The 18,181-nt window shown below is 45.2% G+C and overlaps 1 protein-coding gene across 5 annotated transcripts in view; it reads left to right on the forward strand.

Annotated features, from left to right (window-relative positions):
* col4a6 (collagen, type IV, alpha 6) overlaps positions 1-15,474 on the forward strand; it is a 118,290-nt gene extending 102,816 nt beyond the window's left edge. For all 5 annotated transcript variants that reach the window (XM_086165364.1, XM_086165362.1, XM_086165365.1 and 2 more), the window contains 22 exons: positions 248-355; positions 1,769-1,987; positions 2,069-2,227; positions 5,073-5,240; positions 5,315-5,458; positions 5,540-5,662; positions 5,874-6,055; positions 6,128-6,191; positions 6,276-6,350; positions 8,260-8,367; positions 8,461-8,568; positions 8,658-8,729; positions 8,906-9,025; positions 9,115-9,231; positions 9,399-9,560; positions 9,688-9,786; positions 9,862-10,008; positions 11,181-11,297; positions 11,380-11,571; positions 12,428-12,599; positions 12,684-12,798; positions 12,909-15,474. In XM_086165364.1, the coding sequence (XP_086021490.1) occupies positions 248-355; positions 1,769-1,987; positions 2,069-2,227; positions 5,073-5,240; positions 5,315-5,458; positions 5,540-5,662; positions 5,874-6,055; positions 6,128-6,191; positions 6,276-6,350; positions 8,260-8,367; positions 8,461-8,568; positions 8,658-8,729; positions 8,906-9,025; positions 9,115-9,231; positions 9,399-9,560; positions 9,688-9,786; positions 9,862-10,008; positions 11,181-11,297; positions 11,380-11,571; positions 12,428-12,599; positions 12,684-12,798; positions 12,909-13,169 (3,032 nt within the window). In that variant the 3' untranslated portion in view covers positions 13,170-15,474. The remainder of the gene's footprint in view (positions 1-247; positions 356-1,768; positions 1,988-2,068; positions 2,228-5,072; positions 5,241-5,314; positions 5,459-5,539; positions 5,663-5,873; positions 6,056-6,127; positions 6,192-6,275; positions 6,351-8,259; positions 8,368-8,460; positions 8,569-8,657; positions 8,730-8,905; positions 9,026-9,114; positions 9,232-9,398; positions 9,561-9,687; positions 9,787-9,861; positions 10,009-11,180; positions 11,298-11,379; positions 11,572-12,427; positions 12,600-12,683; positions 12,799-12,908) is intronic.
* Positions 15,475-18,181: the final 2,707 nt, after the last annotated feature.

Here is an 18,181-nt window from a genome sequence, read left to right on the forward strand (position 1 = left end):
TCTTTGCATGGGACCTCTGGAGCAGATTGTGGCTGTTTCTTCTCTGGTTTATTTGAATACAGGAGTTTGTAATGTGTAGCGTACGCCCCGATGCAGGAGCGTGCAACTTAGATAGCATTTTCACTTTTTTCTGCAAGGCGATATCGCGGATCCGAGGAGTTTTACCCCTTTCTGCAACCACCCATTTTCTCTCTTCAGCAAGTGAGTCAATGTTTTCTTTTTAAACGCACCACATCATGGCCCTCAGGTGTTAAAGGGGAGCCCGGTCGGCCAGGGGGTCCCGGGGGTCCGGGGTACGGCGGCGCCAAGGGAGAGAAAGGAGAGCCCGGCTTTGGAGGCCAGCTCGGACCACAAGGTAAAGGGTTCAGAATCAAGACCGCGAAAACCGCCGCTCTTATCGGTTACTCAAAGCGCCGGCTTCTTTTGCCCTTTATGAAATAGACGTCATTATTTTCCTCACGGAATAATTCAGTGAAGATAGTCCCCGAGTCTCAGTCGTACAATTTTTGCCGAAGTCTTCCGAGAGGAAGCTACCGAGAAAAAGCTACCGAGCCCCGATCTGCTGTGTATATATACACATATGCATGTGTGTGCCTATATATACACACATCCATTTATAATGAAATATGTGTATATAATCTATAAGAATATCTGATCAAACACACAAGAATTCAGAGAACAAAGTTTTATTAAATATACAATTTTTTTGGGACAAATACCTGTGTTTGTGTGTATATACACATATATGTATGTGTGTGCCTATATATACACGCATTGATTCATAGTGAAATATGTATATATAATCTATAAGAATATCTGATCACACACACACACACACACACACACACACATATATATATATATATATATATATAGACACTGCTCAAAAAATGGGAACACAATAATAACACATCCTAGATCCGAATGAACATATATGTGTGTATATATACATACCTATATATACACACGCATTGATTCATTGATTCATAATGAAACATGTCTATAGAGTCTATAATAATGTCCAATCACACACATATATATATATATATACACACATATATTTATGTGTACATTGCGCAAAAAAATAAAGGGAACACTAAAATAACACATCCTAGATCTGAATGAATGAAATATTCTTTACACAGTTGAATGTACCGACCACAAAATCAGTCAAAAATGATCGATGGAAATCAAATGTGTTAACCCATGGAGGTCTGGGTTTGGAGTTAAAGTTGTAAATTAAAGTAAATTAAAGTTGAACAACACACTACAGGCTGATCCAACTTTGACATAACGTCCTTAAAACAAGTCAAACTGAATCAGTGTTGCTTCCTAAGGGGGCAGTTTAATTTCACACAAGTGTGATTGTGTTGTTTAAGTATTCCTTTATTTTTTTGAGCAGTATATATATATATATATATACTGCTCATATATATATATATGTGTGTGTGTGTGTATATATATATTATTTTTTATATATTTTTTATTATATTATTGTTTTTTATATATATTATGTTATATTATATCATATGTATTATTATTTTTTATATATTATATTATATATATGTTTTTTTGTTTTTTTTTGTCTTTTTTTAAATGTAATTGTACTTTTTTGTGGCAACTGGACTTGAATTTCTTCACATATTTCAGGGGAAAACTGTGACATTTTTGGCCTCTCTTTACTTCAGAAAATAGTCAATTAAATGTGGAAATGTTAAATCAAGGGCCTCCAGCTCATCCCTTCTATGGTTTCGCCCCCCGCTTGCAGGTTTCCCGGGACCCCGAGGGGACGCCGGGCTCCCTGGTGGACCTGGAGCGGGTTTCGATGGAAGCAGAGGGAAGGACGGTAGTCCTGGAGGTCCCGGAGCCAAAGGCCAGCCCGGGGACATTCTGGGAGCGACGCCCGGAACTCCAGGGCAGGACGGTTTCCCGGGTCTCCCCGGAGACAAGGGCCAGCCGGGGACGCCGGGAGGGCTCGGCTCACCCGGTGGGTGAACGCGTCGCCGCCGGCAACAACGGCAAGGGGCGGGCGCGTTCATTTTCCTGAACGTTTTCTTTACGCTTTTAGGTTTCGACGGTCGCACAGGTGTTCCCGGACGCAAGGGTGAGCGCGGAGTGGACGGTTACCCCGGCGCCGTCGGCCTCCCCGGGATTCCAGGTGAGCCCGGTCAAGTCTTTCCCGGCCTACCTGGACTTCCCGGCAGCAAAGGACTGATGGGCCCACCAGGTGAGGGAACAGCTTCCTACTGGATCCGTCGTACCCAGAATCAATGTCGATGCAAATGTGATATTTTAGATTCTCTCACCAGAAGCGTTTGTGTCTCATCGTAGATATCTTGCAGCCGATTTACTGTAAAAGAAGATGAAACATTATTTTTATCCTTGGCTCTTGATCTTCCATCCCTTCTTTTTTTTTTTTTTTTTTTTTTTATTTACCATTTTGGGTCAGTCGCTCCCCTTTCCACTGTATTTCTTTCCCGAGCCTCCATTTATGAAGTAGCCATGACATTGCCTGTTTTGTTCTTGTTGTGTATTTAAACTCTGCATCACACAAAGAATCTCCTCTTCTCCTGTTTTGTATTTCTCCTTGTTTCCTCATCCTCTTCCTCCTCCTCTCTTTCCCTCCTTCCCACATACCACCGTCATCATCTCCATCCTTTGATCCCACCATTTATTTCTTCTTGGTGTCGGGTCATTCTCGATAGGCTGCCAAGGTGAGACACTCCTCTCCCCCACCATCCATCCTTTCTCCAATCCCTCCATCCTCGCGCTACGTGCATTTCATCAAACGCTTCACGTCTCTCCAAGTCTTCGCCAGTTTTCTTCCACCTGCTGCTGCACAAAAAAAAAAAAAAAAAAAAAAAAAAGGCCGTGTTCATAATTAGATGATTGTCTCAGGGTGTGAAAGATCCGCTGGTTAAGTATCAAACGAAAATCCCGTTTATTTTGCTTTTATTTTTAGACTGATTCACTGAAAAGAAGGATGTCTACATGGAGGTTAAAGGTCACTCTTGTTGTCATCGACACGCGCAAAGCGGGGTCCATCGTTGAAACAATAATATTTAAAAAACAGCTTCGCCAGCTCGCTCAACACGTGAACCCAACGTACGCGCAATGGCCGCGAGACGAATTTCCTCACAGCACAACGCATCTCGTGACGTTGTATGAATAAACCGCTATTGCCATTGTTGGCCAGATGAATGCGCGTTGTCTACGCGCTTCCTTATTTCTGAACATTGTCGTCGCTAAGCGACACACCGAATCGTGTCGTCTTATCGGCGGAGAAACTGACCAGTCCAGGGGTCGGCAACCCGTAACACCCAAAGAGCCATTTAGACCCGGTTTCCTCGGAAAAGAAAACACTGGGAGCCGCAATTGCTTTTTGACGTCTAAAATAAAGGTACCACTGTGTATATTGCTTTTTATTACCTCTACACTGTGTAGAAATAAGTGTGTAGTGTGTTGCTTCTGAAATTCACAAAGTATTACAGATAAAATTAAATTTTATTTATGTAATGAACTCATTTTGAGCTTTGGGCTTTCAGAGCGTTTAGCGGAGCCTTGACCAGAATTTTAAAAATAAATCGGGAAAAAAAATCACTGTGTCAGTGAACAATAAAAAGTAAGTATTTGCAAAATATCTTCATAAATATTTCTTTTACCTGGTTTATGGGACTTCTGCTCCTGAACTTCCGCGCACAGCATCTGCAAATATTTAATATTTAATATTTAATATTTAATATTCAATATTCAATATTCAATATTCAATATTCAATATTCAATATTTAATATTTAATATTTCAAGATCACAATAATCTTCCAACTTAGAACTAAAAGTTAAAAAAAGGAATTAACACAAATGAAATATTCTTCAATTAAATATTTATAATTTATTTTCTCAAGCCACTCGGAGCCGCAGTGTAAAGGTGAAAGAGCCGCGGGTTGCCGACCCCTGGGCTAGAAACACGGCAGGAGAGCGCGCTACTCGAAAAAGATGCGACGTAACCGCTCGAGATGGACGTTTTAGCCACGATTTGTTGTTTGGTTTTTGTTTATGCAGCACTAACTCCCGTAGTCCATTTACCCGTTCCATGTAAACGCTAGATGGATTGATACCAAGAGGCTTGTGTGGCAGCCGGTCGCGATACAAATGCAATTTAACAATCTGCTTCTCTCAATTTAGAAGCTTTTTCCACGCTCTTAAAAAGGACCCGCCATTTTCACCATATCCCTCCCTGTTTCCCGATAAGAGAGACGTGTGACAAATTGCCCTGGGTGTGTTGAAAACAGGCCGTCTTTTTAAGAACGCTATGGTAGAATGCAGCTTGCGCATACAAACCTAATGTGGTTGAAAAATGCTAATTAAGTCTGGAATTGCACTTGGGTTTCCCGTTTTTTTTTTTATTTTTATTTTTTTATGCGAATACAGAATTTGGCATAGGTTTTAAAAAATGTAGTGATATTTTTTAATATTGATCCAGGGATTCATTTTGGTTTCTGGACATGAATTTTTCAAAAGCCACATCGTGGATGTGTCCATTTATCGATAAATATCGTATCCCAAATCAAAGTGCAATTGCAGCCAGATCTTTGCAATGAACCAATATAATAGAAAGTGTGTTTTCATAGATTACTTTTGCCCCAACGTGTGAGCTGTGTATGTATAGAAGTAGATAGGTTAATAAGTCCTTATATGATTTTTTTTTTTTTTTTGTCAGAGGTAAGTCGAAAGGTAAGTTTGATTCAGCTGACGAAGAGAAGAAATCTATTTTTAATTAAAAAAAATAATAATTTTTTTGATTATCACTTAATAATCTGTGTTGCCAATTACGAAGCCTTTATGCGATACTTTTATTTGTTGTTTTTTTTGCTCTTTATTTTTTAAAGCGAAATTGTTATCAGTGCTATTTTCCTGTCTTTCATTTTCAGTTGGATATTTAAATCATCTGACTGAATTTCCGTCTTTTTTTTTGTGTGTGTGTGTGTGTGTGTGTGTGTGTGTGTGTGCCTGTGCGTGCGTGCGTGTGTGTCTTTCTGGTCAATGATCTCCTGCGTCAACCGTCCACCGCCAGGGTTTCCTGGTAGAAAGGGAGAACGTGGAGACCCAGGTTTTCCAGGACCCGCTGGTATGAAGGGAACTCCAGGTCTAGCTGGTATCCCTGGTAACCCGGGGCCGAGCGGACCTCCAGGACGCGCAGGTCCAGGAACCAGGGGAGTCCCAGGGATACCAGGACGGAAGGGTAGGTTGCCGCGAGGCATCGCTTCAGTTCAATTCCAACACTAAGGGGACTCCAATATTATTCTCTATTCACAGGCGAGAGAGGTTTCCAAGGCCTGATGGGTTTCCCTGGACTACCGGGTCGCCCTGGTGCTCCGGGGTCAACCGGAGGAAAGGGATTGTCCGGAGGGCCTGGTCGAAATGGACTCTCCGGAGGCACAGGCTACCCCGGGCAGAAAGGTAGAGTTTTGGTTTTGGTCGATGGACGAGTACGGAGGTCTTCTGCCTGAGAGTCGGACTTATTCCAACGTTCCTCCGTAGGCGAGAGAGGAAGCCCTGGCCCGCAAGGTTTGCCTGCTCCACCTTATCCTCAATCCACTGTGGAGAAAGGAGACCCCGGAACCCCTGGATCCAGTGGTCTTCCTGGCTTCCCTGGACCCAGAGGTGACGTGCTTCTTTTATGTTTATCGCTATTTGAGTGTCATTCGAGTCTAGAATACAACTGAGGCTGATTCTTTGGCGGAAGCCATTAAAAAAACAAGGTAGCCTCCTCTTCAGCAAAGGGTATTTTTCTGCGGAATCTGTACTTTCCTCACAGATTTTGCTCCGATATCGGCAACATTTTTTCCTAAAAGTCCATTCTGTTGTGTCACAGGTGACAAGGGCCTGCCTGGCCAGCCTGGTCGCCAGGGTCTGTCCGGACTCCCTGGTTTCGCGGAGCAGAGTAAAGGACAGCCGGGAACACCCGGGTATCCTGGGTCGCCGGGGGCTCCGGGCCTCCCTGGTCCGAAAGGGGAACCTGGAATAATGGGATTCCCCGGCATGTCTGGACCAAGGGTAAGCAAACGCTCACAAAAACAAATTAATGTAGCCGACAAGTCAACACAGTGAGTCGCTCTGATTTTTCAGGGTGATGACGGCGCACCCGGTTTCTCTGGTGACCCTGGACCCGCTGGTCGTTCTGGTCCAAAAGGTACGTCAAAATTTCAAATTACAAGTATCAAATCAAATCGGTTGGGAGCTAATGTTATTTGCTGACTTGTGTTTTCTCCCCCAGGTATACCTGGAGACAGCTACGGGTATCCCGGACGTCCCGGAGCCAAGGGTCTGCCAGGAGATTCAGGATTTCCAGGTAATCATATCATGTGTCAATACACTTAGACTTGTTCCAAGGCACTGGATGGATGGATGGGGTGGATGTCCTTTCATGAGACTCACCGCAGTTTCCTGGGTTCCTGCATAATTTGGTCAAAACAGCTCACCTGAGGCAGTTGGACAGCATCTGATCTTGATCCTCTTCTTCTTCTTCCGGCTTTTCCCTTCAGGGCTCGCCACAGCGAATCAACTTTCTCCATTTAACCCTATTCTCAGTATCCTCCTCTCTCACACCAACTACCTTCATATCCTACCTTCGACCCACCGTAGCCTAATTTCCACAGGTACCCCGCAGGTCATCTGTACCAACGACGGTCGTTGTTAACCCGGTCCTCGACCGATCCCATGTGATCTGGTTATTATGGTTGATTTGCATGTTTGGTTTTCGGAAAAGTGTTAAGCCAGATGCCCTTCCGGACGCAACCCTCTGCATTTATCCGGGCTTTGGACCGGCTCGTGGAGATACTGCTTCGTTCCCCCCCAAGGCAGGCTCAGTCCTATTAGCATCTGATCTTGTCTTTTTTTTAAGCCAACCGCTATTCAACTTCTCAAATCCTAAACCACATATGTCAAACTCAAAGCCCGCGGGCAAAATCCAACCCGCAGCGGGATTACCTTTGGTCCGCGGGATATTTAATTTCTATTAGAGCTGGTCCGTCGATACATTGCAAGCACAATTAATACAAGTCCCACAATGCACTGCATGTGTTGTGGCGCGTCAATCAAATCCCAAAAGTTGGACTTTGAAAACGGGGGTTTCAAGACAAGTGAGAGGCAGAGTATACGTTCATGGAGAGAGCAGCGGTACTGTCGATTTTTATCCGTGGATCGGACTGAGATGTTGTGTAACACAGGAACTTTTGGGGTTAAGCTCAACTACGGGAGAGGCAACTATCGTTGAAGCGGTATGCCCAAATGAAATGGCACTGCTTTGGGATAAACTGGACTGGTGGACAGAATCCGGGAGAAAATGCGTGAGGAATTACTCAGGAAATTTCTCAGGAAAAGCTTCTTTTCGCAGCCCATCCTCATCCCAGTGCGTCAAACGCCTGACGGAAACTGACGGCTTCCTTTTGCGCCACACACCGACGCATTTGGAAACGCTGTCTCATCATTTTTCGACGTACCTGAAGCATCATGTTCACATCCACGCGTGTATTTCTCTCTAAACCTGACGAAAATAAAGGCAGAGTTAGGATTCTGCACATTTGTGTTCTAAATGAGAAATCGCAAGGAAGGGGCACCTGACGCATGGCGATGCTTCTTCGAAAAATTAACAAAAAAATTAGACGCTTCTACAGGTTGGTCAAAAAATGAGGGATAAGAGGCGCCACGGAGGGAAGCTTCGCTATTCGTCAGGGGATTGAGAATGCGTTGCTTGTAGAGCCAAAAGAAATAAACGTAAGAGATTTGTCTTGTATTTCATGTTATCATTTATAGGTAAGAACGTATAAGCTTTGTCAGTTCCAGGTTCAAGTTTCTGGCTTTGACTAGAGAACGTCAGAGAGCAGAAAACTGAGCTGCAATAAGTTTCCTTTTTGTACTTTTTTCTTGTTACCACAAGGCATGTTGGTTTTGTATTGAAAAGAATTTTTTTTTTGGGCTGTGGAAAAATATTTTCATTAGAAATTAACCCTGGAAATGCTGCTGACAGAGCCTTAAGAGATTGTTGCAACTGATTTTTAATTGATTTAATGTTGTTTTAAGAGGTAATCATTTTAAAAGCTTTGTTACTTTCAGGGTGAATAAGGTCATTTTTCAAGAAACATTGAACCACCCCAGCCCTCGGCTTGTACCCATTTTTAAATTTTGGCCCTCTGTGTATTTTGAGTTTGTTGTCCCTGCCCTAAACGGATACGTTGCCGACCTGTTTTGTCTTTCTCCAGGCGGACGTGCCAATGATGGAGCTCCTGGTGACAACGGCTTTCCGGGAAGCCCGGGTTTCTCTGGAACCAAGGGACTTCCTGGTGAACCCGGACGACCCGGATTAATGGGTGAGAGAGATTATCGCGCCGAAGACATGGCGATGCCGGCTGCCTGTTTTTGACCCGATAACCATGAACCTACTTGTCTTGTTCCCTCCTCAGGCTCTCCTGGCTTCCCTGGGCAAAAGGGTCAGGTTGGCTACCCGGGAAATAGAGGACAGGATGGGACTCCTGGTCTGCCTGGAGGACCCGGAGGTCCTGGAGGCAAAGGTGAAGAATAAAAAACATCACGATCGCGCGTTTCGACGGGACGATAATGAAGTCCTCGGGACACTCATTCTGTTTTTTTTTTTGTTCAGGTCTGTCTGGAGCCCCTGGGTTGGACGGACTTAATGGCCTTGCTGGCGCTAAAGGCCTCCCTGGAACCCCAGGTAATAATTTCAAATATTATCTCCAAGTAGGTCCTCCTCATGGCTTGAACCATTTGGGAAATATTGCACACTAACCCCCCTTGCTTGTGTGAGGCTAACCATGGGTCTCAAAAAAATTGCGGTTCAACAAAAAGTTTCTTCAAATAATAAAAAGGGCTTGATGCATTATGTTCTAGGTGGAGGTGTTGATGGTCGCCCTGGGGCCCCTGGTATTCCAGGACTGAAGGGAGAGAGAGGTTCTTCCTATCCGGGGGGACCGGGCTATCCCGGCCCGAAGGGGGAGAGAGGCAACTCAGGTGACAAATGTCGAAGAGACACAAGTTTTTTGTCAAATACATTTCATCAAAGTTTAAGAAAATAATCATAATTTGTGCATGCGTGTCAGGTGGTCCGGGATATCCGGGACTTCCCGGTCCCACCGGACCTCCTGGTTCGGCCCTCACATCAAGTACTCCCGGACCTTTGGGAGACCCTGGCCTGCCTGGACTGGATGGAGAGTATGGTAAATGCTCTTTGTGTTACCTTCCTCACCTCTGTTTTTCATGACTTGAACTCATATTAGAATACCCAATTTAATCTTAGTTTATCTTAGCCCAGCTTGGTCACCTTTAGCTTTCTTTAATGTCAACTTCCAATTCCATTCTTCAACTTGTGCTGTCTTCCTTTCAGGGTTCAGTGGTCCTCCAGGCCCTCCAGGCCCCCCTGGTCCGGGCACAGCCCAGGGAGACCGAGGTGATTCTGGACTGCCGGGCTTCCCCGGATCTCCTGGCAGGAAAGGAGAACCCGGTTTCTCCGGAGGCCCCGGACTCCCGGGTAGCCCCGGATTCAAAGGTGAAGTAGATCCTCCATGAGACTCATGAGTGTTCTGACGAAAATTTTGACGCGTTTTGAGGAAAATTGAACATGAACAAGGAAGACTGGAAATAATTATATACAATGTGTCTTGGCTGATTCTCAGGAGCAAATGGAGAGTCCGGCTTTGGCGGAATTACTGGTCCCAAAGGTTATCCCGGTGACCCGGGCTACTACGGAAGCAAAGGACTCAAGGGATCTCAAGGTGGGAGACTTTCAGTCCCTGCGTCCGACAAATCTGGTTTTGCCTTTTTCACTATCGCTCGCATCTCTTTTCCAGGCCGACCTGGTCCTAAGGGTCGCCGCGGCATCACTCTGCAACCCGAAAGGCAGCCGGTGAGCTTTGGTGACACGGGGTATCCCGGTGAAGTTGGAGCTGTTGGATCCCCCGGAGAACCGGGGCAGCCTGGATTGCCTGGACGTCCAGGTGAGTGTTTTTAAGATATATATGACAATGTGGAGGACAAGTAAATCAGTCAATGGCAAGTATGGGTATCTGAAACTGTGCAAAAATACGTATTTCTGTAGAGGTAGTTCATTGACCCCTGTGCAACTCGGTAGCAGCAGCATACACAAACAAATAACCTATAAAATATAAATAATAACCTGATATCTCTGTCAGTGCGGTTGATCGGATGCTCTTTTTAATCACCGTATTTTCACGACCATAAGGCACACCACACTAAAAGGCGCAGTCTCAGTTATGTGTAGCATTATTGTATTTAACACACACATAAGGCGCACCTGATTATAAGGCGCACCTGATTATAGGGCGCAGGTTTTATATACAATCCACGCCCATACTTCCCCCTTTAACGTTCTCATGGTGTCCTCTACTATGTCCGCCTTACAACAACAACACACACACAAGCATACAAGTGTGCGTATTTAAAACTAGAGCGGGAGCAAAACTGAGTTTGGTATTTACATTTTTTTTACCGGTAAATGTCATCAATCCAATCCATGGAAGACCTCATCCTCTGTTTCCGATTTGAACATCTGCGCTAAATCTCCATCCCACATGCCAGGTTCACTTTCTTCACTGTCAGAGTCACTTTCCGTGCCACGCGGCTTCTCGGAATTGATGCCGGCTTTTGCGAAAGCTCGAAGAAAAGTGCCAGCAGACACGTTAGCCCGAGCAGCTACAATCCATTCGCAAATTGTGGCGTAACTCACCCGGCGCTGCCCTCCACTCTTAGTGAAACTGTGGTCTACAAGAAGACTTTTCGTACCCCGTTGTGCGTATCGCTACCGTGCTGGTCCCCTTCTTGTCCACAACGCGACTCACCGGGATGTCGAAAGTGAGCGGCACCTCGTCCATGTCGGCGATGTGGCCGGGCTGGATGTGTTTGTTGTTAAAACAACGACGTTCTGCATAACGCACATACCCGTTCTTTTATATACAATCAGCGCCAACACTTCCTCCTTTAGCATTCCCATGGTGTTCTCTACTACGTCCGCCTTACAACAACAACACACACAGGGCGCACTGCACTTTAGGGCGCGCCGCACATTTTGAAGAAAATCTTTTATGTGCGCCTTACAGTCGTGAAAATACCGTAACTGGATTTTAAGTCTGTATTTGCTCTTCGGCCTCAGGTGCCAAGGGTCGTCCCGGCTCTGTGGGTAAACTTGGCAGGACCGGCTCTCCTGGCCTCCCTGGGGCAGCCGGTGACCCCGGACCCCCCGGTTTCCCCGGACCTAACGGAGAGCAAGGCAAGTCCTTTAAAAAGTCATCCGTTGTGTGGAAAAAAAAAAAAAAAGATAAGTGATCTCACAGACGTCGATTCCCGCTCAGGTCTCCCGGGTGCGGTGGGGCGTCAGGGTAGCCCCGGCGGCGTCGGCCGCAGCATCAGCATCGGCTACACTCTGGTGAAGCACAGCCAGAACTCTCAGGTTCCCATGTGTCCTCAGGGCATGGCAAAGCTGTGGGACGGATACAGCTTGCTGTACGTTGAGGGACAGGAGAAGGCTCACAACCAGGACCTCGGTACGAGAACATTTATTTTTCAGTCTCTGATGTTTTGGTTTTTTTCCCATTTATCTATTGCAATTGGTTCTCGTGCCTGTTTTCAACCCTTCAAATTTACTTTTGTCAATTTTCATTTGGCAGTCAGTGCACCTTTGTTATCTTGCTATGGTAAACTTTATTGATCCCCATCGGTGGAAATTCCTTTATCACAGTTACGTCAAAAAAGTAAAATAAATATGAATATAAATATACATAGAGAGACAGAAGAGAGTGAGACATCCATGAATAAGTAAACAGCAGCAACAACAACAACAGTAACAACATCAGGGATAATAACGGACAACATAAAGGAACGGTAAGGGTGCAAAATACACAACCAGAACAAAATGACGATATAGATAGAGTGACAGTAGCAATGACAATAAAATTGATTAACAAAAATAGGCAGGATGTGTGCGGAATGCAATTTTGGATAAGGAGCTGCCGGGCAGGAGGTCTTGAGGAAGACCAAGAGAAGATTTATGGACATAGTGAGAGAGGATATGAAGGTTGTCGGAGTGAGAGAGGAGGATACAGAGAACAGGGTTAGATGGAGAAGGTTGTTTCGCTGTGGCGACCCCTGAAGGGAAAAGCCGAAAGGAGAAGAAAAAGGCAGGGTATGTGCGGGCTGGGACCAATAAGGAGTTGGGGCACGACATGGATGGTTGAGGTCATGAGATTGTAAAAGTAGCTCAGGTGCACCTCAGGCCGGTCAGAGTTGTGTGCCGTCCAGGCTGCTGTTGTTAAGTCTATGTAAAATAATGTCGGTTTTCCAAATATAACAATGCAAAATCACCGTTTTGCTGTTTTAACATCTACATCTACGTTTCTCCAGGTCAACCGGGGTCCTGCCTCCCCAGGTTCAGCACCATCCCCTTCCTCTACTGCTCCCCCAATGAGGTCTGTTATTATGCCAGCCGCAACGACAAATCCTACTGGCTCTCCACAACCGCGCCCATACCGATGATGCCCGTGGCCCAGAACCAGATTCGACCCTACATCAGCAGGTGCTGAGCGCTGTTTTGGCTCGTCGGGTTCGATGACCAAACATGGAACGATGAAGGTCTAATTTCGCGCCCTTTCCGATCCAGGTGTGCGGTGTGCGAAGCTCCTTCTCAGGCCGTCGCGGTCCACAGTCAGGACCTGACCATCCCCAACTGCCCCCCTGGCTGGAGGAGTCTTTGGATAGGATACTCCTTCCTCATGGTAGGAAACCAATAAACAGATGGCGGATCCCCAGTTTTTTCGGGCGCAGAAGTTGTATGCTTCAGTTTGAGGTTCAAGCGTGACTAATTCCCGCGTGTCCCGCAATTCAGCACACAGCAGCTGGCGCTGAGGGCGGCGGTCAGTCCCTGGTGTCTCCCGGCTCCTGTCTGGAGGATTTCCGCGCGACGCCCTTCATCGAGTGCAACGGGGCCAAGGGTACCTGCCATTACTTCGCCAACAAGTACAGCTTCTGGCTGACCACCGTGGATCCCGGCCAGGAGTTTGTCTATTCGCCAGCGCAGGAGACCCTAAAGGGAGGCCAAGAGCGCTCCAAAGTCAGCCGCTGCCAAGTGTGCAGCAAGCTCTTGTAGGAGGAGGTGAAGAATGGAGGACGGCGGTGGGTCGACACCTCAAAGAAAAGATAAAGAAGTGTTCGTGACGGAGTTGATTTTAAAAATCTATAAAAAAAAAAAAAAAAAAAACAAGAACCTGACTGAAAACGAGCCCCTCCTCGGCTCGACTGGTGGTATGTCCAGCTTGTTTTGAGAATGAATGGCTTATTGAAAAAGACGCAAAAAAGAGTAGGAGCAAGGAAATTCGCAAGAGAGGAGTCCTCGCGCGATCGCTCCTCTACATTATCACTGACAATGGTGCTATTGTTTATGTTCTTTGTGTGTTCTACGTCTTTTCCGTGTGACGATGTTGGCGGGAATCATTCTCGGCTACCTCGGAGAGTGCCGCCCCTTCCGGACAGCACCGACTGCTTTACGCGTCGCCTCCGGCCGAATCAGTTCGCAGAGCACGCGTTGGGTTCTTATCTGAACTGATTCAGCCGCAGTAGATGTAAACCCCATCCCGGTTCACGTCGTGAAATAGCACACGCGTTTCTTTGCTTGTGCGACGAACCCCTGCCCTCGACAGCTGCAGTTAGCTTGCGAATAGTATTGTCTTAACACCATCAGCGTTTCTTTTACCCTCGGTATTTACCATACTTGTGAATTAACCAGCGCAGTTATTTAACTTGAGCATTAATTAAACCCTTGCGACCCCTGTGCCGTTCTCTGCTTGACTTTTGGAAGAATTCTCTCTTGCAGCGGTGAAAAGAAATAAAATCATCGTCCAAACAGGGCTCAAAGTCATTCCTTTAAAACTTATTAGATTGTTGAAATTGTTACATTCATCTTTTTGAATTCAACGAAAAAGAATCTGAATTTTAAATCGTGGAAAATGATGAGATCGCAGAAATGTATTCATTCCCACTCTTATTATGTTTTGATCCTGAATATAAACATTTTAGAATGTTGTTCATCGTATTGTGTACAAACATGACAAAGCAGGAATTCACACTTTCACCACTTTCCCGCTCGTTTCATGATTTTGGTCCTTGCCGACATTTGTCTTATTGTTTTAATCTTCTAATCTAACCATAGGCGTTATAGAAAATAGGCAAATCTCATAAACCTTAGCATGTGCCTTTATCGACGTCACAGCGGCGTTAGAAAGACTTTCTGGCTGAAATCCTCCAGGGCCAACATCCTACGTGTTCCTCGGTGCCATTTGGAAGATAAAAAGTGAAATTAACTTTGTCTTAAACTGCAGTGAATTAAAAAATAAAATTAAAAAGCAGCACTTTCTTTCATGAAGCTCCCAAAAAGCTGCAGCGACGAATGACTTCAAATGTATTGCACTGATGTGAATCCCCTCAACCAGTTAAGAGCCGCGCGCATTTATCCCAAACATTCCCGGATTTAACAATTTTTCAATTTAATTCCCGACACACTTTTCATTCTCTTCATTTCCAACATCAAGTGAACGAAACACGACACACACACACATACACACACACTGTCTGATAGAATGTTAATTATTGCTGTACATAGTGCTTGTGCCTGTGTTTCCCAGCAAGAACGCCAGAGTGAAATCTATTAAGCTGTTTCCACCTTTTTGATTTTTTTTTTTTTTAAAACAATATTCCAGTCTCTTTGTCATTTCATTGTCCTTGGATTTGAAAAAAAAAAAAAAAAAAAAAAGAAAGCGTGTTCTGCCTTTACATACCTTTACCTGTAGAACAAATAAAAACCGAGTTGCGCCTTTTTTTTTTCATTTTTACCTCCATTTTTAGATGATTCTCCAACGATGGCCTCATCCCTGGACAATGAGAGCAACTGGGTGACTTGTAACCACTATGACCGTCGTGTCCAGCACATAGCTCTGTCGCTCTGCTGGTAGCCTTGATTTTATGTCACATTGTAGTTTTTTCTTTCTTTTTTTTTTTTTTTTTTTTTTTTGTCGCGTTTGTTTTTGTCTGCATTTCCTGTTTTGTAATCTAGATTGTAATTATTTTACTTAAGTCATGCTACTATGCCCTGGTTTTACTTACTGAAATGGGAAGGGATGGGGAGATAAAGTGTACATTTAATATTACGAGAAAAGCCTTTAGGATTATGTTTAATATGGAAAAAGAAATATATTCGCTCTGATGATTTAGCAGATATAACAGCTGTTTTTCTGTCCGGTCAGTCTTTACCCCGTGTTCAAGAGTTGGAATCTTTCACAGATCTGGAGTGACAGAAACGTTTTCCTCAAAGAGGACCTAAATAAAAGCAATAACATGTCTGTTCATGTAATGTCTACTTCTGCGCTCACACACTTTGAAATAAAAGTTTTCCAAACAGGTTTTCCGAATACCCGATTTATTGCCTGCGAGGCAGTTACAGGATGAGTCAGAGGGAACTGTTCCTGCAGGGATGGCACGGATTCGGCGATAAATATCGCGGATCGCTGAGGGTTTCGTGTGTTTCTTTAAAAAAGAAAAATACAAACCACGTACGCTGCGTTGGGGAACAATCTCATGGTGGAAAATTGATTTGTTTCTCCATTTTGGTTCATTTCTTGAAAAGCTGACATGAATGCTACCTGCCTGCAAATCTGCTCGGCCCTGCCGCTGTTAAAAAAATAGCCCAAGACTACAGTTTCATTAAATGTCATTCAAAATGTTTTTGATATATTTATTTGACGATATGCCGTGTGATTTTTTTAATGTAAAATATGTTCCGTTGCCCAAAAAATGTTGGGAAACACTGACCTGGAGGACCGAGAACCAACACTGAAACACTACCTACCTGGCTCACATTCACTCGTAGGGGTTAGTTTTATATATTCATATATATGTGAAATAAATTGCTTAACCAGGGCACAGACTCAGCTATGCAGCAAAAGTGACAAAATAAAAGCTCGCTATATTTCCACCCAAGCCATCAGTTGCACCAAGTCCAAGTCAGCTTTATTTCTCCACATTTACTGGACATACAGAGAAATGGAAAGGATGCTTCTCACAATCCCACAAGTCAATATTGTGAAATCATAACACAGTTGCGTGACGACGCCGGCGAGCAAACGACTGCCTTTTACGGGCAAAAACATTTTTGGCGTAGACAAGACTGAGCTGGCTTTACCCCGTGGTAAAGCCAACCCCGACTGCAAGAAACCTGGGTGAGGTCCAAGACGACCAACCGTCATTCTCAGCGAACGTTGCAGCGGTCGCACAGATTTCTCCTTCGCGACATCAGGAAAATCCGCAGATTCCTCACGGAGGAAACGGCGCAGATACCCATCAAGGCTCTAGTCATCTCTCGTCTGGACTACTGCGACTCCCTCCCGGCGGTGACCATCAGGCCTCTGGAACTTATTCAGAAAGCGGCAGCCCGCCTGGTGTTCAACCGTCCCAAAGTCTCCCACACAACTCCCCTTCTTATGTCCCTTCACTGGCTCCCGTTAGCCGCCCGCATCAAGTTCAAGTCCCTGGTGCTCGGCTACCGGGCGGTGAATGGTACAGCCCTGTCTTATCTCCGGGTTGTGGTTGAGCCACATGTCCCTACCCGTCCCCTCCGATCTGCCACCACCGGGCGACCGTCCACCCCATCACTCAGAGCCGATCCAACCGGTCTTGGCTCTTCTCGGTCTTGGTTCTTCGAGAGCTCCCAAAAAAGGTCACAACAGCTGGGGGTCGCTGCCTATCTTTCCCTTTTAGCTGAAAACATACCTCTTCAACAAGCACTACCCTTCTAATCGCACTTAGCCCCCAACCCCCAAACCAAAAAAAAAAAAAAATTAAATGTATATATGTATGTATATAGTTCTGAGATGGCTATTTGGTTGAGTGGTCACTTCTGACTTCCAACTACTGGTACTTCGGATCTTCTGTGACTGAATTGCACTTCTTGTGAGTCCCTTTGGATAAAAGCGTCTGCCAAATAACTGAAATGTAATGTAATGTAATGACAGATCCCAGCTCAATGTGGGCGGCCTTCTGCCTTGACCGGTTGAAGTAGAAAGCGATAGAAAGCAAGAGGATGACCGCCACGAAATGAATAATAAGCTTTCAATCTTAAATTGTATTTCGATGCAACCGGAATAATGAGCCCTCTATTTTAGCACGAACAATAGGATAAAATCTTTCATCGTTTCATTGTTGTTAGAAATACCTTCTTCCTTTCAGCTACATTAGCGGGTTGCTAAGGAGTTTAAAGCAGTTATATTTACTTTAAGTAGTAGTTGCCAGGGAGTTCGGGCCAGTAGCCACTTTAAAGTCCTGCGTCTGGTGTCCTTTGTTTCCTCCTTTCATCTGAAGAGCTTTCAAGAAGCCCTCTGGATGTCAACCGCAAGGGAAAGAAACAAAAACCCTCATCCCGGATTTGGGAGTTGGATCCTGATGTTCGTATCGGCCGGGCGGGGAGGAGGTTGACGTGGGAGGACGATGTTGCGCAAGAGCAACGACTCTCCGGGCACACCAGGTAAAGAGGCCCGCAGTTTAGCTGTCTTCTTCTTTTCCTTTCGACCGCGAATCATCTGCATCGTTTTCTCTCACACCAACTAACTTCATGTCCTCTTCGGTCTTCTTCTAAGCCCCCGGCCTGACAGTTCTAACCTCAGCACCCCTCCTGTGTCTATGTCTAAAACGTTTCAGTCTGACTTTATCTCCAGAACATCTATCATAGGCACGTCCAATGTCCGGCCCGCGGGCCAAAAGCGTCCCATGTTCAAATTGAAACCTGCCCGCAGCCTCTGTCATAAAATGAATAATATGCCGTCGCCGGCATTGTTGATCTCAGTATAAAACACTGCACAAAAAACTATGATGTATTTCCCCAGAGGATGGCTCTAGACCTGTGGCCACGCCCATTACAAAAATGGTGACCGTGGTGACAAAAAAAAGGGAAGCTGACAGCAAGGGTTGCTGCTTTCAGGACAACTGGAAATTGGAGTATTTTTTCCACCAAAATATAAAACAACTGTGTCTGCCGAACATACCAGAAGGCCGTGGCTCTTTTCAAGAAATTCAACATCAAGAGAAATGAAATTAAAATGCCACAAGGGCAAGCTA

The sequence above is a fragment of the Fistularia commersonii genome, chromosome 19 (genome assembly GCF_037954325.1).
Source record: "Fistularia commersonii isolate RoL2024-O1a breed Wild chromosome 19, RoL_Fcom_v1.0, whole genome shotgun sequence".
NCBI lineage: Eukaryota > Metazoa > Chordata > Actinopteri > Syngnathiformes > Fistulariidae > Fistularia > Fistularia commersonii.